The 18656-nt window shown below is 34.8% G+C and overlaps 3 protein-coding genes across 4 annotated transcripts; 1 reads left to right on the top strand and 2 right to left on the bottom strand.

Moving 5' to 3' along the window:
* The first annotated feature begins 625 nt into the window (after positions 1 to 625).
* On the top strand, positions 626 to 7491 carry LOC111490415 (histidinol dehydrogenase, chloroplastic-like). 2 transcript variants are annotated; one of them, XM_023139023.1, is made up of 15 exons: positions 626 to 802; positions 941 to 1099; positions 1565 to 1686; positions 1767 to 1819; positions 1921 to 1993; positions 2179 to 2280; positions 2364 to 2465; positions 2984 to 3055; positions 3203 to 3265; positions 3391 to 3432; positions 3904 to 3963; positions 5229 to 5339; positions 5603 to 5773; positions 6304 to 6394; positions 6987 to 7491. In XM_023139023.1, the coding sequence occupies exons 2-15, from the start codon at positions 973 to 975 to the stop codon at positions 7268 to 7270; spliced, it is 1473 nt and encodes a 490-aa protein (XP_022994791.1). In that variant the 5' UTR covers positions 626 to 802; positions 941 to 972; the 3' UTR covers positions 7271 to 7491. The 2 variants fall into 2 exon arrangements, with proteins under 2 accessions (XP_022994791.1, XP_022994792.1); XM_023139024.1 differs by having other exon boundaries at positions 674 to 802; positions 967 to 1099.
* Positions 7492 to 8334: 843 nt separating this feature from the next.
* On the bottom strand, positions 8335 to 10432 carry LOC111490481 (putative germin-like protein 2-1). The gene is made up of 2 exons (XM_023139121.1): positions 10111 to 10432; positions 8335 to 9007 (listed from the first exon to the last, which is right to left on the bottom strand). The coding sequence occupies exons 1-2, from the start codon at positions 10226 to 10228 to the stop codon at positions 8472 to 8474; spliced, it is 654 nt and encodes a 217-aa protein (XP_022994889.1). The 5' UTR covers positions 10229 to 10432; the 3' UTR covers positions 8335 to 8471.
* Positions 10433 to 14189: 3757 nt separating this feature from the next.
* On the bottom strand, positions 14190 to 17586 carry LOC111490427 (tubulin beta chain). The gene is made up of 3 exons (XM_023139040.1): positions 17070 to 17586; positions 16110 to 16379; positions 14190 to 15116 (listed from the first exon to the last, which is right to left on the bottom strand). The coding sequence occupies exons 1-3, from the start codon at positions 17461 to 17463 to the stop codon at positions 14449 to 14451; spliced, it is 1332 nt and encodes a 443-aa protein (XP_022994808.1). The 5' UTR covers positions 17464 to 17586; the 3' UTR covers positions 14190 to 14448.
* Positions 17587 to 18656: the final 1070 nt, after the last annotated feature.

Raw genomic sequence — 18656 nt, 5'->3', positions numbered from 1 at the left:
AAAAACAAAGTTTTTTTTTTCAATAAAAAAAAAATAAATATAACTTTCATTCTACTAAATTGGGATATTTGTATTATTATTGTTATTTTTTTTTAACGAGAATTAATAATTTTAGCGTAAAAATTAATTTATATTCCTAAAATAATAAAGGTATTATTTTAAGCCCTAATGATCGATAGTTGAATCAATTTAGATAATTTATTAATAATTTATAACCTTTTCTTAAATAAAATTATTATTCTTTTAGAATTCTCCAAAATATCGAAATAAATTACCTACCATTCTTTTTAAATAAATAGAACAAAATTTAGGAAAAAGGAGAAATATGAAAAATATTGATATTAATAATAATAATAAAAACTACTACTATTTATTTATTTATAGCAATTCTCTTTAATTTACGTTAGTTTTATAATTACACATTATAAAATTTAAAATAATATTTAAGGATATATTAATAAATTATGGGTTTGTTTTTTTAATCAAAATTTATTATTAAGATTTTGTTTAAAATTTTCTTTTTGTTTTTTAAGAAACTTAAGAAAATAATTTAAAATTAAATAGTTCTTAAATTCCTTATAGAAAGTAGAAAATAAAATAAAAAATTTAATTAAGAAAAAAATATTTATTTTTTACGCAGAATTTTGTGGTCTCTTTCTTCTGTCACCGGCGCCGTTTGTTGCTCTGGATCTCTTTACACTCACTCATTTTGGGGCACAGAATCTTGTACGATCATCGTCGGCTCCGCCGTGTCCTTGCTGATTCTCGCCGATACTGCCTCCGACGAAGTCCATTTCCGCTGGTATTGCCTGAAATCATTCTTCGGTTTGTTTCTATCCGGAGTGATTTTTTGTTTTCATTTTTGTTAGCTGTTGCAATGTTCGAAGGTTGATCGTAGACTTTCTAATGTTTTCTGGATATATTTCGCTAATTTATGAAGCCGCGCTCTAATCAATCTGATTGAAGGTGATTATGGACAGTCAGATTATAAGCTTGAATTGGAGGTGTAATTGCTTGGTTCAACAACGTATAAAGCGGAATTTTCGAACTCTGCGTGTTCCAAAATCTGCTTCTTTCCGGACTTCTTACCTTCCAGGAGGTATGGTTCTGTATTTTTGTCTATGCTTTCCTACACCTTGTGTGTGAATATGGTGAACGAGGTTTAGGAGTAAATGCTGTAGAAATTTATATTGATTGCATTTGATTAAACAAGAAATTGAAAATGGCTTTTGAGAACGATGGTTAGTCAAATTCTTAGTGTTTCCTAAATATTCCAATATCTAGATTTTCGATTTTAACCACCTAAGAATTCTTAGTGTTACCTAGATACAATTGTCGTCATTCTAATATTTTCTAGATTTTAACCACCTAAGAAGAGCTATGTAGAGTCAGTTATTTTCGATTAGGAGCTTTGTTTATAAAAAATTATTGAAGACTGAATAGTTTTTAGCTTCCAATTCTGGCTGTGGTTTAGATGGACTTTGTTGAAAATTTTGTGCCTCTTCATGTCTTCCTGCTTGCTCCTTTTTATCCTTCACTCTGTATGGTCTTTTGTTTCTAACAGGAACTTTGAGTAAAGGCATAAAGTGTGCAATGAAGTCTTATAAGTTATCTGAACTTAATCATGATGCTGTCACTAGTTTAAAGGCTCGCCCTCGTATTGATTTTTCTTCAATATTTGGTGTGGTGAGTTTTATTCGCTTTTTGTCATATTCCTATCACTTCAGTTTCTGTTTAAAACATCTGATTTTAAATTCTATGTTTAGGTCCAGCCCATTGTTGATGATGTTCGAAACAGAGGCGATGCTGCAGTTAGAGAGTAGGTGGTTCTTTTTTTTAGTTTTCATCATATCTGTATTGCTGTGAATCATTTGATATGTGCGTAGATATAACCTCTCTCTAAATTTGCATATTTTGCAGCTATACTGCAAAGTTTGACAAAGTTGAACTCAAAGAGACTGTTGCTAGTGTCTCTGACCTGCCAGAGCCTGAGGTAATTGTGGATAAATTCAGCACCTACATATTTTAACTAATTATTCATTTACACTCGGAGATGAATTTCAATTTTTCTTTTTTTCTCTTTAGGAGTTACATTAAATTGGACATCTTCTTGAGTTTTTCTTTGCAGTTTTCTTGTTGATAAAATGATTGACATTGGAAATTTTTACGTTCGCACAGCTTGATGCAGCTGTCAAAGAAGCATTTGATGTAGCTTATGACAATATCTACGCATTTCATGCTGCTCAGATATCGGCTGAAAAAAGTGTTGAGAATATGCCTGTAAGTTTGCTTCATAATTTGTTATCTTATTCAAAATATGAGCTTATAATCTATGTTATAAGCTTTTTACACAAATATTTCAGGGAGTAAAATGCAAACGGGTGGCAAGAAGCATTGCTTCTGTTGGTCTCTACGTTCCGGGGGGAACTGCTGTTTTACCATCTACGGCTTTGATGCTCGCAATTGTAAGTTACCAGTGCCGTAGAATATTAGTTGCCAAGGATGATCATGAACAATTCTACTTTTTGACATGTTTATCTGTTAGGAATGAGAACTAGGGAATGACACCCATTTTCTCTTGTTATATCTTCATTGTGTACTGAACTTATAAAAATGGGCAATGATTCACAATTTGTGCCTCACCCCAAAATTGAGAGTCATTCCTGTTGATCTTGAAGGTAAGGAATGCCACTCTCATATTTGTGAGTCTCTCTACTTTCTTTTCTCTCTCTATACTGCCTACATACTTTAAACTTTAAACTTTAAACTTTAAACTTTAAACTTTAAACTTTAGGCGAAATACCACTCTAGTTTGAACTTGATTTATATTGTGCATCAATGAACAATATTATTGCAACACAAATTTTATTCTCATTTCTAGATATTTCATTTCGATGTGTCTTCATACTCATTCCTCATTAGTAAATAGCGTTGATGTATAAGTTACCAGATGCATCATTTGACATTTGTTTATTGGCACCAGCCTGCTCAGATTGCTGGTTGTGGAACTGTGGTTCTTGCAACACCTCCCAGTCAGGATGGCAGCGTATGCAAGGTATTTGCTTTACCCTTACATGCTTCAAGTTTATCATGTCTTGGGATAAATAAAATAAATAAATAAATACAAATCCTAGCACTAAATGAGGCATATTTTTTTTCAATTATTACATGTAAAGGGACTGACTGATGTCAATTTCTTTAGGAGGTGCTCTATTGTGCGAAGAAGGCTGGTGTGACTCACATTCTTAAGGCCGGAGGAGCTCAGGTCTGTAAACAACTTTTGCTACATATAGAATATGTATTAGATAGACAGATGGTTGAGTTTAATTTGTGATATTAGATGTCAAAAATTAATATTTTTGTGACTGCTGGGCTCTTCTTAATTTGTAGGCTATCTCAGCTATGGCTTGGGGGACAGAATCTTGCCCTAAGGTAATACTATATTGAGTTTTGTGTCATTCTGACAAGCATTTATCATGTAGAGTTAGAATTCGTTTATTTATAGCCAAGTCAGTTGTTTCTCACAGATTTCTAAAGATTGATGTCAATTTTGTCTGTAATACTTGAACCAGAAGCATATAAATATCCCTTATAGAGTGAGAACTTCAGTGAATGGATTGTAGCACTCTCAAGCAAGAAATAGGGTCTAAGTCTTGAATATCTGAAACATGAGATAGTATTGCCTTGTGTAGTAGTCGTTTCATGATAATGCATATTAAAAATAATTTGGCACTATATTTGATAATAATCAATCTATTTTTTCTTAATTAATTCTGATATGTTTTCGTCAAATTGTGTTCATGTTTATATATAAATATGCTGTGGGATATATATAAATATATATTTTATGAAAATATATTTTGGTTGAGCTTCCTTGAGAGTTAATTGCTTCTTTGATTGCAGGTTGAGAAAATATTTGGCCCTGGTAATCAATATGTAACAGCTGCCAAAATGATTCTTCAAGTATGATTCCTTTTTGTTTTTTTTTTTTCATTTTCCTACGTTTTAAATTTATTTACATGGGGGACCTGAAGAACATCTAATAATATCGTAGTTTCTTATTCATGAGAATTAATGTTCAAAATGGAGGATGCCCTATTGTTGATCCTTTTGATGCAATAATGGTCTTATTTAGAGGAGTCAACATTTTCCATGGGACTCCCCATGGGGACTTACCTTGAGCAGGGCAGGTATTTCCATTTTAAATGAGGATAAAAAATTTATTTTCCATTTTATTCTGAGGACGGGGATGCATTCCTGTCTTTGAACTCAGCCGTGATCTCCTATCCTAAAAAATAGTACTACAATAATATAGTTTATATATGCCCCCCACCCCCACCCACCAAAAATAAGAGAAGCCCGGCAACAGAAAGTCCAAAACTAAATGAAGGAAAGTTCCAGGAGCCCTACCCGATCCCCGCCCAATTTAATGGGTGTTTTCATGGATGGATAATGATTTGGAGAGTAGGGACGGGGATGAGAAAGCATTACCCATCGCCACTCTGTCCTATCATGTTCCAGAGCTACTGATGCTAACTTCAGAAAGTTCAAAAAAATACTTTTGATCTTTAGAAAAAACATTCAAAAACCCTTACTGTTAGATTTTGGATGGAAAGCGTTAAGGTTTCATTTCAATACTACTCCTGGACTTTTAAAAGTTTAAAAAATATCTCCAATCTTTCAAAAATGTTCAAAAATACCTTTATCGTTAAGTTTTGGATGGAAAACGTCAAAGTTTTGTTTCAATAATACTTTTGGCATTGAAAATACTCTTACTGGAAAATGTTTCTTCCTCTTCCTGGCTCAGCAGTGTCTTCCTCCATAAAATTAGTGAGAGTGAATGAATTATTAACTTTTGAAAGGTCGTAGTAACAATTTGACCAAATAAGCTTCAAAAACCCAAAATCCATAACCATAACCGTCACTTTGTGGGATCAATTTCTAGTTTGATTTTTTTGTCATTATTTAGTTTGCTTAACAAGTGTTCAATGTGTGTAAAAAAAAGTTAGACCTATATTCACTTCGTACAACTAGGATCTAACTCATCTATTGTGTTAACTAATGTCTGTAGCGTTTCTTAGATGAAGATTATAAAAACATTGGTTTGCCATGCACTCGAATTGTTATTTTAGAATCAATTTGTACTTAGAAATTGAAAAAATAAACCTCTATTTCCTAGAAGTTTGATAAACATTTTAACTATATGGCCAATTTTTTTTCGGGGACAGAATAGTGAAGCTATGATCTCAATTGATATGCCTGCGGGGCCTTCAGAAGTTCTGGTTATTGCTGATAGATATGCCAGCCCAGTTCATATAGCAGCAGATCTACTTTCCCAGGTTATTAGTTATTAAACTTCCTCTGTTTCCTATAGCATAGGAGCACAAAATTCCTCTAGATTATACTTCAAATTTGGACAACAATTATGTGAAAGAAGTTTTTTCTTATTCTCTTGTGTTGCATGCAATTGACGAGTGAGTTCTCTTTTGTCATCCCTGGTTGTGATTGTTCGACTAGCATAAGAGAAACTTTGTCTGATTCATTTATTTTTGAGTGTGGTTGACGATTATCTACACCTGACATGTCAGCAAATAATATGCAGGCCGAGCATGGCCCCGACAGTCAGGTAGTTCTTGTAATTTCTGGTGATGGTGTGGATCTTAAAGCTATTGAAGAGGAACTCAGCAAACAATGTAAAAGTCTTCCAAGGGGAGAGCTTGCTTCAAAAGCACTGAGCCACAGTTTTACTGTGTTTGCTCGTGATATGGTTGAGGTTTGTTATCTTGGATAAATGGTTTGAATTGCATCCACGTAAGGAAATGCTGATGTAACTAAGAGGTTTTGGTTAATCATGGAAACTTACCACAACTTAAACATATGGAACAAGAAAGTAAAAATAAATCAGTCATGCATTGTTTAAATTGGTCGTATCAATATTGATGTAAGTCGTGTCCAGAAATATATTGTTATTAAGTTGATATTTAGCCTTACTTTTAGATTTGACTGCCACTATCAATGTTAGAGGGAAGAAAAATACTACTACTGCTATTGCTATACCAAGGGAATCTATAGACGTAAACTAATAACGTGTTTCTAACTAACAAGTAGCAACAAAGAATTCCTGGAAATTTTCTTTACTCTAAATTGAATTTGTTTCTGCATGAAGATTTAGTACATATACCGTCAGTTCAAATATGTGCTCGACGAATCTGCCTGTTATTGGATTTTTGCTAAATTATTATTTCAGAATCTCTTCGCCATCTCATGTTTTTTGGAACTTAGTATAGTTGTTTTGATTCTCAGGCAGTCTCTTTTTCAAACTTATATGCACCTGAACATTTGATAATTAATGTCAAGGATGCAGAAAAGTGGGAGAGTTTCATTCAGAATGCAGGTATCTTCTGAGAGTTGTTTATCTTAATTCAAGCTTGTACTCTACACTTTACTAGCTTTTAGGCTATTATTACTAGAGGTTTGTATATATATTTAAAGAAAGTTACGAAACAGCGGCTCTCATTAAAAAATTATTGAGTTATATCAGAGTCTAGATCTCCATTCGGTTATAACCTTTGAGTGACTATAGTTACAAAAGGATTTGGTAGGATACTACTAGAGTAACTCTCACATATTTTACACCATTAAAACTGTCAGAGATCTGAAATATTATCTATCTCGTGTTTCTTAGACTGTAAAAGAACATAGTAACATTCATCCAACTCAAATTCAGTTCAATTGTTCCCTTGGAGCTTACTCTCTCAAGTATACCATGAAACTGCTAAATACAAATTAGGTCCGGAGTTTGTAAACACACGTCGGTTGTTATATCAAGCCAATCTTGTCTATATAGAGTTAGTCGTAGCTCGTTATTCAATATAGGCATAGCCAGATTCCTGTTTGTTGACATTGGTTGGTTGTAGTTGACAGCTTAGGCACTTTTTAACTATAATTGCATGTCCTACCTAATGAACTTTGTTTTTATCTTGCAGGTTCTGTTTTCTTGGGGCCATGGACCCCAGAAAGCGTGGGGGATTATGCAAGTGGGACAAATCATGTTCTTCCAACCTATGGTTATGCACGGATGTATGGTGGAGTTTCACTTGACTCGTTCTTAAAATACATCACAATTCAGTCTTTGACTGAGGAAGGCTTAAGAAAACTTGGCCCGTATGTCGAAAAAATGGCTGAAGTTGAGGGCCTAGATGCCCATAAAAGAGCTGTAAGTCTTCGATTGAAGGATATTGAAGCCAGGCAGATCTCAACCTCAAGGTGATTGTCAAGATACCTTATGTAGTGCCTATTTATGGAAAATTTAAACTTTCGATTTTGACTATCCATCAGGGAACTATAACTACTTTCTTGGCTGCTGTTTGTTGTAAGATAACATTGATGAATGACTCTTGAACTTTGAGATGTCAGAGTGTATAAACACCATTAGAAGGAAGCAACCTTTACAACATTTATCTTTATATTTGTGATTTCAAAATTCCATTTCTTGGAGAGGTTTCAGGCTGTTAAAAATGCACTTGGTTTGGTTGATACCGTATGCCTGGTATGGTAATTACCGTAAGAAACGATTACATCAATGTAAGATTACAATAAAGGAGGAGAGGCCATCATTGGACACTCTTTCATGGAGGTGAAAAAGGTACTTCGGCACTACTTTTTATTTGCTTTCTTATCGAATTTATGGTTGGAAAGGAATGCTCGCATCTTCATTGATAAGCAATAAAGCATCGAGTGTCTCATTGATCTACTATTTACCTTACTATTTTATGGAGTAAGCATTATCCTCTCTTTTGTAATTATAGTTTGACCACCCTCAAAGCTCAGTGGAGGTGTTTTTGTAATTATATTTTCGATAGGACTTTTTGTATCTATTTCATATATCAATGAAATGTTTTCACTTTCTTATCCAAAAAAATAATATTAAAAAAAAAGAGGAAAAACGCCAAGCCCAAAGCCAAAGGAGATAAGAGAATAATCTTCCTAATTTTTATAAGAGAAACATTGTAATTGTTCCAAGCAAAGATAAGTCTACAAGAAAAGAAAGTTTAGTTTTCTATATTAGATTCCAAAAAGATGCTCTAGTGAAGTGGAGAATAAGCATCTTTTTGTTTCTGTTGAAAGGACGACCTGCAAAAATCACAGAAAGGAAGGTGCTGATGTCCCTAGGGATAGCCAAGCACCCATTGTTTGTTGGATAAGATAAACTTCCAGAGATTACCAACATATATAAGAACAGTTAACAAAGAGTGGCTTTGTAATTCCATGTCTTTCTTGATTCTTTATTATACTTCCTTGGCTGTTGCATCTTGGAACCTAAATAAGAGATGCACTTGAACTGCAAATGATATTTCTTTTAGAAAAATTCAATGCCTGGACTGCATATGACAAACTAGCAGAAGTAAATGATTCTTTAGAACAATTTCATTTATCAACTCTTCTGTCATTCTGATTTGTAGCTTTCTAATCTAGAACTTAGTTTGAAGGTAGCCAATAGCCTTTTTATTGATTTGAAAAGATTTCTCTATAATGTTACTGGAAATATTTGGAATAGACCCAAATACTGCATTTGCAACTATGATCACTCCAGGGTTCTGGCTGCTAAGAGCAGCAATAGCAACTGCATTGGTAGGACCTGGATTTCTCTGGTAGTGAACAAGACCAACAGGGAAGACAAATGCATCTCCCTTTTGTAACACTTTCCCTATATGTCGATTTTCAGGAAATGATGTGATGAATCCGACTTCTAAGCTGCCTTCCAAGACGATCAATATCTCGGAAGCTCGAGGATGTGTGTGTAGAGGGTTGATGCCTTGTGGTGCATAGTCTATTCTAACGATGGAGAGGCCAAGAGTGTTGAGTCCTGGCATTTCTGATGGAGTAACTGGAGTCACATGACACCCCAGTGCATTTGATGTGTTAGCTGCAAGGTGAAGGCCGCTGAAGGAAAAGTCATCAGCTACAACTTCCTTTGGGTCCTTGCAGGTTAGTCCATTTAGTAACACTGCAATCAGTTGCTAACAATATCAGATGCTTTAGTGATTGGATTCACAAGAAGAAGAAAAATTAGTGCTAGCAGAATCATGGAAAAGGACAGCATCTAAGAAACTTTATTTTTTCTGATAATGATGACAAATAACTTAGAAAGAAAGCATATCATGATTATCCTTGTAACAGCTCAAGCCCACCGCTAGCAGATATTATCTTCTTGGAGTTTTTTCTTTTGGGCTTCCCCTCAAGATTTTTAAAATATGTTTGCTAGGGAGAGGTTTTCATACCCTTATAAAGAATGTTTCGTTCTCCTCCCCAACCAATGTGGGATCTCATAATCCACCCTCTTCGGGGCCCAGCGTCCTCGCTGGCACTCGTTCCCTTCTCCAATTGATGTGGGACCCCCCAATCCCACCCCCCTTCGGGGCCCAGCGTCCTCGCTGGCATTCGTTCCCTTTTCCAATTGATGTGGAACCCCCCAATCCCACCCTCCTTCGGGGCCCAACGTCTTTGCTGGCACACTACCTCATGTCCACCGGGGCTCAGCCTCCTCGCTGGCACATCGCCTAGTATCTGACTCAGATACTATTTGTAACAGCCCAAGCCCACCGCTAGCAGATATTGTCTTCTTTAGGTTTTCTCTTTCGGGCTTCCCCTCAAGGTTTTTAAAACGTGTCTACAAGGGAGAAGTTTCCACACCCTTATAAAGAATACTTCACTCTCCTCTCCAACCAACGTGAATCTCATAATCCTTCATAAATCTGACAAGGATGCAAGTAGGAAAGAAGGAAGGAGAAACTAGGGGGTTAGAATATTTATCTTCACATGACAGTTAATGGAATAAAGAGAACAAATGAGATGCATTAGCAGGAATGAATATGATTACTGATTAGTATTATACGTCGGTTGGTTATGCCTGTAGAAATAGGCAAAAAACATGTAGCTAAGCTAGAGGTTTCCGAGGATTTAGAGAATAAGAAGATGTTCTTCTTTCTCTTGACATATCCTAGATGGTGCTAGTAAGACTCCTGAACCGTTTCCAGTTCAATCTATCTTACTAGCAACTCAGATAAATATGTTAAAACAAGGGAAGAACAGGGGAGATCAAACAAATACCCGTGCTTCCATTATTTGCTACACAGAAATCTTGAATAGGACTCTGATCAGATGCGAAGGCAAGAAAGAAAACTAATGCTAGAAATGAAATAGCCAATATACAAGCAGAACTGGCCATAATAAACAAGGAAAAGAAAGGGTCTGGAAGTTTGGCTTAGGAACAAAAGGTGATATTGAGTCAAATTTACTCAATGTTTAGTTTGTTAGAGAAGGAATGAAGAAACTGAGGTATTTATAGGAAGAAATTGAGAAATTGGGTGCAAAAAAGGCCCAGTATTCAACAGTGTGCAAACCTTTTCTTAGTAGACGTGTTTTAAACTCGTGAGACTAACGGCGATACGTAACGGGCCAAAGCAGACAGTATTTCCTAGTGGTAGGCTTGAGCCGTTACAAATGGTATTAGAGCTAGACACTGAGTGATGTGCCAACGAGGATACTGGGCCCCTGAGGAGTCGGGGATGGATTGTGAGATCCCACATCGGTTGGAAAGGGGAACAAAGCATTCCTTGTAATTGTGTGGAAACCTTTCCCTAACAGATACGTTTTAAAACCGTGAGACGTACGACAATACGTAATGGGCCAAAGTAGACAACATTTGCTAACGGTGAGTTTGGGCTATCTTTTCAGGCTCTGAAAATCAGTCAACAAAGTCTTTTTTGGTGCCTCAAGGACTAAGCGTGAGGCTATGACTGTGATGTTTAGTTTCATCTTAGAATATGTGAAGGAAATGTTGAGAAAGGAGTGACCCAAAAACCTGATTTTTGTTGGCTATTAGAAAGGAACAAAGTTATGGCTCTTTCCCATGCGCACTCACATGTAGGGAACATGTGGGACCCATCCTCCCTTTTGTATTCACAAAACCATAGTCAGCTTTTTGTCTTTGAATTTTGTGTCTAAATTTTCTCATTCTTTGATGGGTGTCTTCATGAATAAGTCGATTCTTTTTATTATTAACTCTTTCATTGGTTTTGGTAAATTGTTCTTAGAAACTGTTTTCTAAAGGTCAGTGAAATTATATTTGCAATTTGTTTTCGATTATATATATATATATATATATTAATCAAAAGCATTTATTGTTGAATGTTTATGAAAGTTCTCGGGACGAAATGCTAAAGGAATACCCAGAAACACATCTACAAAAGCTTCGAATCGAAATCTACAAAAAATCGACGCCCTTTCATTCCCTACTACAACTTTGTTCTCTCTTCTTATACTCCAAAATAATCAAAGAAAAATGGAAGTAGGGCTAGTCGAATTGTTGACCAGGGCCTTTAGGCTCAAAAGGTCTAATAAAGTATACAACGAACTCTTTGAACATTAGACTCAACTAATCTTCCCGAGTAGAACATAGGATATGTTTACTTCTCTGGAATCATAATCAATTAACGAGAATCTCTAATTATGGATTACATGTGATTACGCTTATGACATTTTGTAATGAGAGTTAAAGTATGAAGTTAGATGAAGTGATGTTAGGGAAGAAGAAGATTCAGAGGATATTTGCCTATAATTTTTAACCATATTTACATATCCACGAGAGCTCAACTCTTATCAATATTGAGATTTAGATCGAGAGTTAACATTTTCGATTTTAATCTATGATTTTTGGTCATATTGATATCATGATGAGCTAAATTGATATGATGTTTATTACTATAGCTTTTAACCGTAATTTTTTGCTATTACGATATTAAGATGAGCTAAATCGATATTGTGTTTTAATGTGAATTGGAAGGAAAGACGAAAGATGAATGAGACGGAACCTAATTGAACTAGGGTTGAACTATTCAAACACTCTTTTACTCGACAGTAAACACTCAAGATGAATGAGAGTGAATTGTCAGGAAAGACTCAACATTCTTGATCTTCTCCAGATTGAACTTGTGTAAAAACCATCAATAAAGAAATTCGTAAGCAATCTTCATTGGCACAAGGATCTCCTCACAGCAACCTGTACGACGTACAATGAGTTTACGAAGACTTCGAGTAGTGCGAGATAAATAAGTCAAGTAGGGAAAGATCATTAATAAAGAAAGAGGAGTTGCTTGCCCGAGCTATCTTAAAGTCAAGCTTTCTGGGTTTCCCCTCCCTCTCTATATAGATAGAATAGATCTTTTCATGGATGTAGATCATGTGCAATTCTCGATCATTTTTAGCTATATTTTCGAGAATGAGAACAAGGATAGAAGTCGATTTTCATTAAGTAAAACTAAATATACCCTTAATTCTTTCTCCCAATGACTACAACAATAATAGCCTTAATTCTATGAGGCATTCAATCATGGTTTTTAAGAATTTGACAAACAATCATTTGACTTGTTACATCATGTTCAAAGTTAAAAGTTAAATTTTATTTTTATTTTATTTTATCAAGAATAATAAAATAAATTCCTTTAATAATATAGTTCCAACTTGAGCACCTAAATAAAATTTAAAAACTCCCAAAACTGAGTTTATTTGGTATGTAATTTAATTTTAAAGTTTTTTTTTAATAAAAATTTAAAAGTAGCATATGGCCTCATCATATTTTTATATTGCTATTTACTGAAGTGATTACATATTTTAATGGAGTTATTCATGAAATAAACTCGATTAGCTTTATGCATATGGCCTCATTAATCATTTTTATTGTGGAGAGCGGCCAAGTTCTTTTAAGTTATGAAATTAGTTAGAATCGTTTTCAAAATTTAAGCAGTTTTAAGTTAAATTATAGGTTCGTTTTCAAAATTTAAGCAATTTTAAATTAAATTATAAGTCTCGAATTTGTTTTACTGATAAATCTTGCCATTTCAAAAGTCGATAATGAATCTTTTACCTTATATCTATTTAAAATATTTAGAAGAAAAGTGGTTTTGATTTGATGAGAGGATGGTAGAGTGGAGTAAATGCAATGAAAGTTCCTCACCTAAATTGAATATCATTAATGTCACTTATTTGATATCCTTAATGGAAAAATTGAGTGATTTGCTTCCTACAAATCATGACCTCACAAATGGATTTTTCTTTACCAAAATTGAGCTATTATCTACCTCCACCTTACTTTGAAGGCCAAAGTTTTCCCCCCTTTTATCGGGTTTCGATTCATAACCCCAATTATTAATTGTTACAAATAACTTGATCTAAGTCGTTCATGTGAAGGCATGTGAGTGAAGATATCTTATATAATTCTTGGTATTGTAACAACCCATGTCAGGATTCAAAACCTGAATTCAGTACCTGTGTGCCTCGATATTCTCCTGACAGTGAAGAATATTCCTACAAACTAATATGACTCATTCTAGCATACTTTACACATGCATTTCAAGAAAATTTCTACGAGGTCACCTAAGAGTATTGTTCTAAGTACCCCTAACCATGGAGCTCCTATGATTGAGGCATCGAAAAAGAAGATGCAACTTGTTGGTATAAGTAATGACTTTTAATTTTTTTAATCTCTCTTATCCATATATCCTCAAAATCGTTCTCATCTATTTATGATCACGTTTCATTATGCACTTCTTAAAATATCGCACTTCATCTCCTACAAGTTAGTTTATTAAATGTTTGGAAGATAATGAAGTGCATTTCACAGAGAGATGGTGGAATGAAGTAAATGCAACGTAAAGTTCCTCATCCGATATCATTAAAATGTCAATTAAATGGTAGGTAAACAATAATGACATTTGAAGTTGTGATTTGTGTGCCTATCCTTATAGAAGAAGTGAGTGATTTGTTTCTGTAAATCATGACCTTAGGAGTAGAAACAGGACACACGTTGGGGTCGGGATGCATTCGTCTCCGTAGGTTTTTCTATTCCCGTCCCCGCCCCATTCTCCATTTTAGAAATTCAGAGTCAATACTTTCTACTCAAGCTCCACCATACACTATTTATACCAAAACCCTTGAAAAATTAGAACTCTAGTGGAACAGAACATATGATGTGAGTCGCACATTGCTTTCTACCACATTGTTTTAAACGAAGTTTTACCACAACCTCTAATTTCGTTAAGAACAACTTCTACAAACAAGTGTGTTTAATTTATGTCTAATAAAACACCTCTAATTTCGTTAACAACAACTTCTACCATGAAACCTTTCATATTAAAATATGCCAACCTACTAAATACAAATATCAATCGTTCTAATTCAAACAAAGATATATATTATATCCAAAACCCATCTCTCATTACATTACATGACCCTCACTCACTCCATATATCTGAACAACATGAAAGATTCTACAAACTCCGAACAACAGAAAACAACACCATCATCATAATCACAAACTGAAAATTTAAGTCAATAACAACAAGATTGCAGAGTTTTATAGACAAACCAGGTTGCTGAATGGATGTTGGCTCAAGCAGGGATTTCCTCTTCTTCATCCTCGTATTCTTCCTCTGCAGTTGCATCCTGGTACTGCTGATACTCGGCCACCAGATCGTTCATGTTACTCTCGGCCTCGGTGAACTCCATTTCGTCCATTCCTTCGCCGGTGTACCAATGCAAGAAGGCCTTGCGCCTGAACATGGCTGTGAACTGCTCACTAACCCTCCTGAACATCTCCTGAATTGAAGTCGAGTTACCGATGAAAGTCGATGCCATCTTTAGTCCCTTGGGGGGAATGTCGCACACACTGGACTTGACGTTGTTGGGTATCCACTCAACAAAGTAAGATGAATTCTTGTTTTGTACGTTAATCATTTGCTCGTCTACTTCTTTAGTACTCATCTTACCACGGAACATGGCTGAAGCGGTAAGGTATCGACCATGTCGTGGATCAGCAGCGCACATCATGTTCTTGGCATCCCACATCTGCTGGGTTAACTCTGGCACGGTAAGGGCTCGGTATTGCTGGGATCCTCTTGATGTTAATGGTGCAAAACCAACCATAAAGAAATGTAAACGAGGGAATGGAATGAGATTGACAGCAAGTTTTCGTAGATCAGAGTTCAATTGTCCAGGGAATCGTAAACAACAAGTAACACCACTCATGGTAGCAGAGATAAGGTGGTTGAGATCACCAACTGCAATATGACAATTGAACAAGTAAGAAAAAAATCTGACCAATAAGTTGATATTTTCCATATAAATGTAAAAAATGAATAAAATTACTATAAGATTACGCACTTTTTGGCATTTTCGTTCATGTGAATCTGTGGTTACATTTGTGCATAACATGGTTCACAAGAATTTTTTCCTTTTACTACATACCCAAGTCCACTCTAGCAAATATTGTTCTCTTTGGGCTTCCCTTTTCAGATTTCCCCTCAAGGTTTTTAAAACGCATATACTAGGAAGAGATTTCCACGCTATTATAAAAAATGTTTCGTTCTCCTCCTCAACCAATGTGGGATTTCGCAATTCACTCCCTTCAGGGCTCAATGTCCTTGCTAGCATTTGTTCCCTTCTCCCATCGATGTGGGACCTCCTAATCTACCTCCCTTTGAGGCCTAGTGTCCTTACTGGCACACCGCCTCATGTTCACACCCTTCAGGGCTCAACCTCCTCGTTGGCACATCGCTCAGTGTCTGGCTCTGATACTATTTGTAACGGCATAAGCCCACCGCTAGCAGATATTATCCTATTTGGGCTTTTCCTTTTAGACTTTCCCTTAAGGTTTTTAAAATGCGTCTGTTAGGGAGAGGTTTTCATACTTCTACAAAAAATGTTTCGTTATTCTCCCCAACCGATGTGAGATCTCATAATTAGTATTTAAGTTTGGCGAAAAAGGAGAAAAGAAAAAGTAAAACAAAGGAAAGAACCTACAACTGGGACCCTTTTTACAACTGCCACCAGCAAATGATGATCGGGATTTGGGACTTGAAAACAATCATTTTTATGCAATTGCACAGTACAGCCATGGAAAAAGTAATAAAGTACTATTAAGTATCTAAAGAGACATATCAGAACTTCAGACTCAACACCATCCATTTACAGTTTTTTATATAACAATGAGCAACCAAACGCACATTTCAAGACTCAAATATAAGTTTCAGAGTCAGGACTTAGGCACTTACATGTTGGAGTAGCAAGCTTGAGTGTTCTGAAGCAAATATCGTAGAGGGCTTCATTGTCAAGAACCATGCATTCATCAGCATTCTCGACAAGCTGATGAACAGACAAAGTGGCATTGTATGGCTCTACAACTGTGTCTGAAACCTTGGGAGAAGGAAATACAGAAAATGTCAACATCATACGATCTGGGTACTCCTCCCTGATCTTTGAAATCAGAAGTGTTCCCATTCCAGAGCCAGTACCTCCACCCAAAGAATGACAAACTTGGAATCCTTTACAAATAAGAAGGAAAAAGATAGTCAGCCATTGTAAAAGAATTCTGTGTGTGTTCATGTCGCAGAGACAGAGAGAGTCAGAGAGATGCAAATAAAAATTCGAAAGATACAAAACTACGCACAACATCAAAGTTGACAAAACAATTTTTTGTTGTTTTGATTGGCAAGAAAGTTGATAAAACAATTTTATAGAATTACTTACGGAGGGGATGGAAATAGGAAAAATCCTCTGAATATAATGTTTTTTACGATCAGATCCAGAGAAGATAGCATCGAAAACAAAGTTAATATTATGGTTTCATAAGGATCCGTATATTTAAATCCGTCGGTATAATTATATAAACGTGATATCAGAAGCTGGACTGAACCCACGCAGAATACTAAAGAAAAGTTTTGCAGAACATTGAGCCATTTCTCCAAATTCGAGAAGCAAGAGAAAAAATCCTTCAGAACAAAATCCCAAACACCATAGGATAAAAGAAGCTAATCAGTATGATTCGAAGAAAACGGTAGAATTTCAACCAAAACGAAATTAAGAATTTAACACAAGAATTGCGATGCTAGATCCAAAAGAACAATTCCAAACCTCAAAATAAATTAACACAAAAGGAACCAGGTGAGAAAATTGCGCGGGAAATCAAAGACCAAAATCAATAGTTCAAAAAACAAGAAAAGAAATCCTACTACCTTGCAAGCAATCACAATTCTCAGCCTCCTTCCTGACAACGTCGAGAACAGAATCAATAAGCTCAGCTCCTTCAGTGTAATGTCCCTTGGCCCAATTATTCCCAGCCCCAGACTGACCAAAAACGAAGTTATCGGGACGGAAGATCTGACCATAGGGTCCGGATCTGACGGAATCCATAGTTCCAGGCTCTAGATCCATAAGAACGGCACGAGGAACATACCTTCCGCCACTGGCCTCATTGTAATAGACATTAATCCGCTCAAGCTGAAGCTCAGAGTCGCCGCTGTACTTGCCAGTATGGTCAATTCCATGTTCATCGCAAATGACCTCCCAGAACTTGGCACCGATCTGGTTGCCGCATTGGCCACCCTGGATGTGGAGGATTTCTCTCATCCTCGATTATTTTTCCCGGGAAACAAACGGAAAACGATAAGAACTACAGAGAGAAAATTGGAGAATTTGAGAGAGAGAGAGAGAGAGGGAATTGGATTCGTTACCGAACGAATGGAATTGAATGGGTGGAGAGATAAACAGGGATGTCGGGGGATATTTATAGTTGGTTGTTAAGTAAATAATCTAAAATCAAGGGGCATTTTTGCAAAAACGAAAATAAAATTGTCTTTTTCCTTTTGAATTCCAAAAAAAGAAAAGAAACTAAATTTAACCCATTTATTTTCTAAAACTAATTAATATAAAATTATCCTTTTTCTATTTTTATAAACTCATAATTTTAACCCTTTTTACTTTTACTCCTAAATTTTATTAATATTTAAAATTTAATCCTCACCAAAAATTATTAATTGATAAAATAATTTAAAAAACAATATTAATATCACTTATGCAAAATTGACTTTTGAGAGAGAAAAAAAGGTAATAAAATATTTAAAATAATAATTAATTTGACAATATTTTTGAATTATATGTATTTATTTTTACAAATAAATTAAATAATTTGTAAAAATAGAAAAATAAAAATAAAAAATATTTGAAATGATGTTATGGGCACAAGAGGATAGGATGATTGGTAGAGAGTGAGTTGTAATTGAAAGAGACATGTGATCCGAAGCCCCAATTAAGTTTTTTAAAATTAAATTAAAATTTACTTTAACTTTCAATGCAAGCCATAGATTTTTATTTATTTTCATTTTTAATTATGTCTATTTTTTTTTTTTAGTCTATTTATTTTTAAATTGTGTTTATTAGTGTTTTAATTTTTTTTTTTTTTGGGTTAAAATATCCCTAGTTTCAATAAATTAAATTTCCCTCTCTAAATTTTATAACTATATTTACCGTTTAACCAATTTAGATAATAAAAAATTCACACAATTTATTAAAAATTTCAATTAATTAATTAGTTATATGTACGCCCTCAATATTTATCTAGAAAAAAATAATAATTATTATGCCTCCAAAAAAAATTTAATGAAGAAGGGATTAAATTTATATCTAAAATCACGCGGGATAAGTAGATAAAATAATAAAATATTTGATACACGGTTTAAATCATGACTCACAATTAATTAAAATACGAGATGTATTTAAATTCTTTTTATAATAGTTTCAGAAAAAAAAGGGATATATTTAAT

This window comes from Cucurbita maxima, unplaced genomic scaffold, assembly GCF_002738345.1.
Source record: "Cucurbita maxima cultivar Rimu unplaced genomic scaffold, Cmax_1.0 Cma_Scf00015, whole genome shotgun sequence".
NCBI classification, from domain to species: Eukaryota; Viridiplantae; Streptophyta; class Magnoliopsida; order Cucurbitales; family Cucurbitaceae; genus Cucurbita; species Cucurbita maxima.
The sequence above is the reverse complement of the archived record's forward strand: the minus strand, read 5'-3'. Positions and strand labels throughout refer to the sequence as shown.

Bases quoted from the DNA above. Each gene is read 5' to 3' on its own strand.
- LOC111490415 (XM_023139023.1), top strand. From the start codon at position 973: ATGGACAGTCAGATTATAAGCTTGAATTGGAGGTGTAATTGCTTGGTT. The intron at 1,100-1,564 runs GTATGGTTCTGT...TGTTTCTAACAG, and splicing joins GACTTCTTACCTTCCAGGAG to GAACTTTGAGTAAAGGCATA. The intron at 3,964-5,228 runs GTATGATTCCTT...TTTCGGGGACAG, and splicing joins CTGCCAAAATGATTCTTCAA to AATAGTGAAGCTATGATCTC.
- LOC111490481 (XM_023139121.1), bottom strand. From the start codon at position 10,228: ATGGCCAGTTCTGCTTGTATATTGGCTATTTCATTTCTAGCATTAGTT. The intron at 9,008-10,110 runs GTATTTGTTTGA...AACTGATTGCAG, and splicing joins AGCAAATAATGGAAGCACGG to TGTTACTAAATGGACTAACC.
- LOC111490427 (XM_023139040.1), bottom strand. From the start codon at position 17,463: ATGAGAGAAATCCTCCACATCCAGGGTGGCCAATGCGGCAACCAGATC. The intron at 16,380-17,069 runs GTAGTAGGATTT...TTATTTGTAAAG, and splicing joins GAATTGTGATTGCTTGCAAG to GATTCCAAGTTTGTCATTCT. The intron at 15,117-16,109 runs GTAAGTGCCTAA...GTCATATTGCAG, and splicing joins CAAGCTTGCTACTCCAACAT to TTGGTGATCTCAACCACCTT.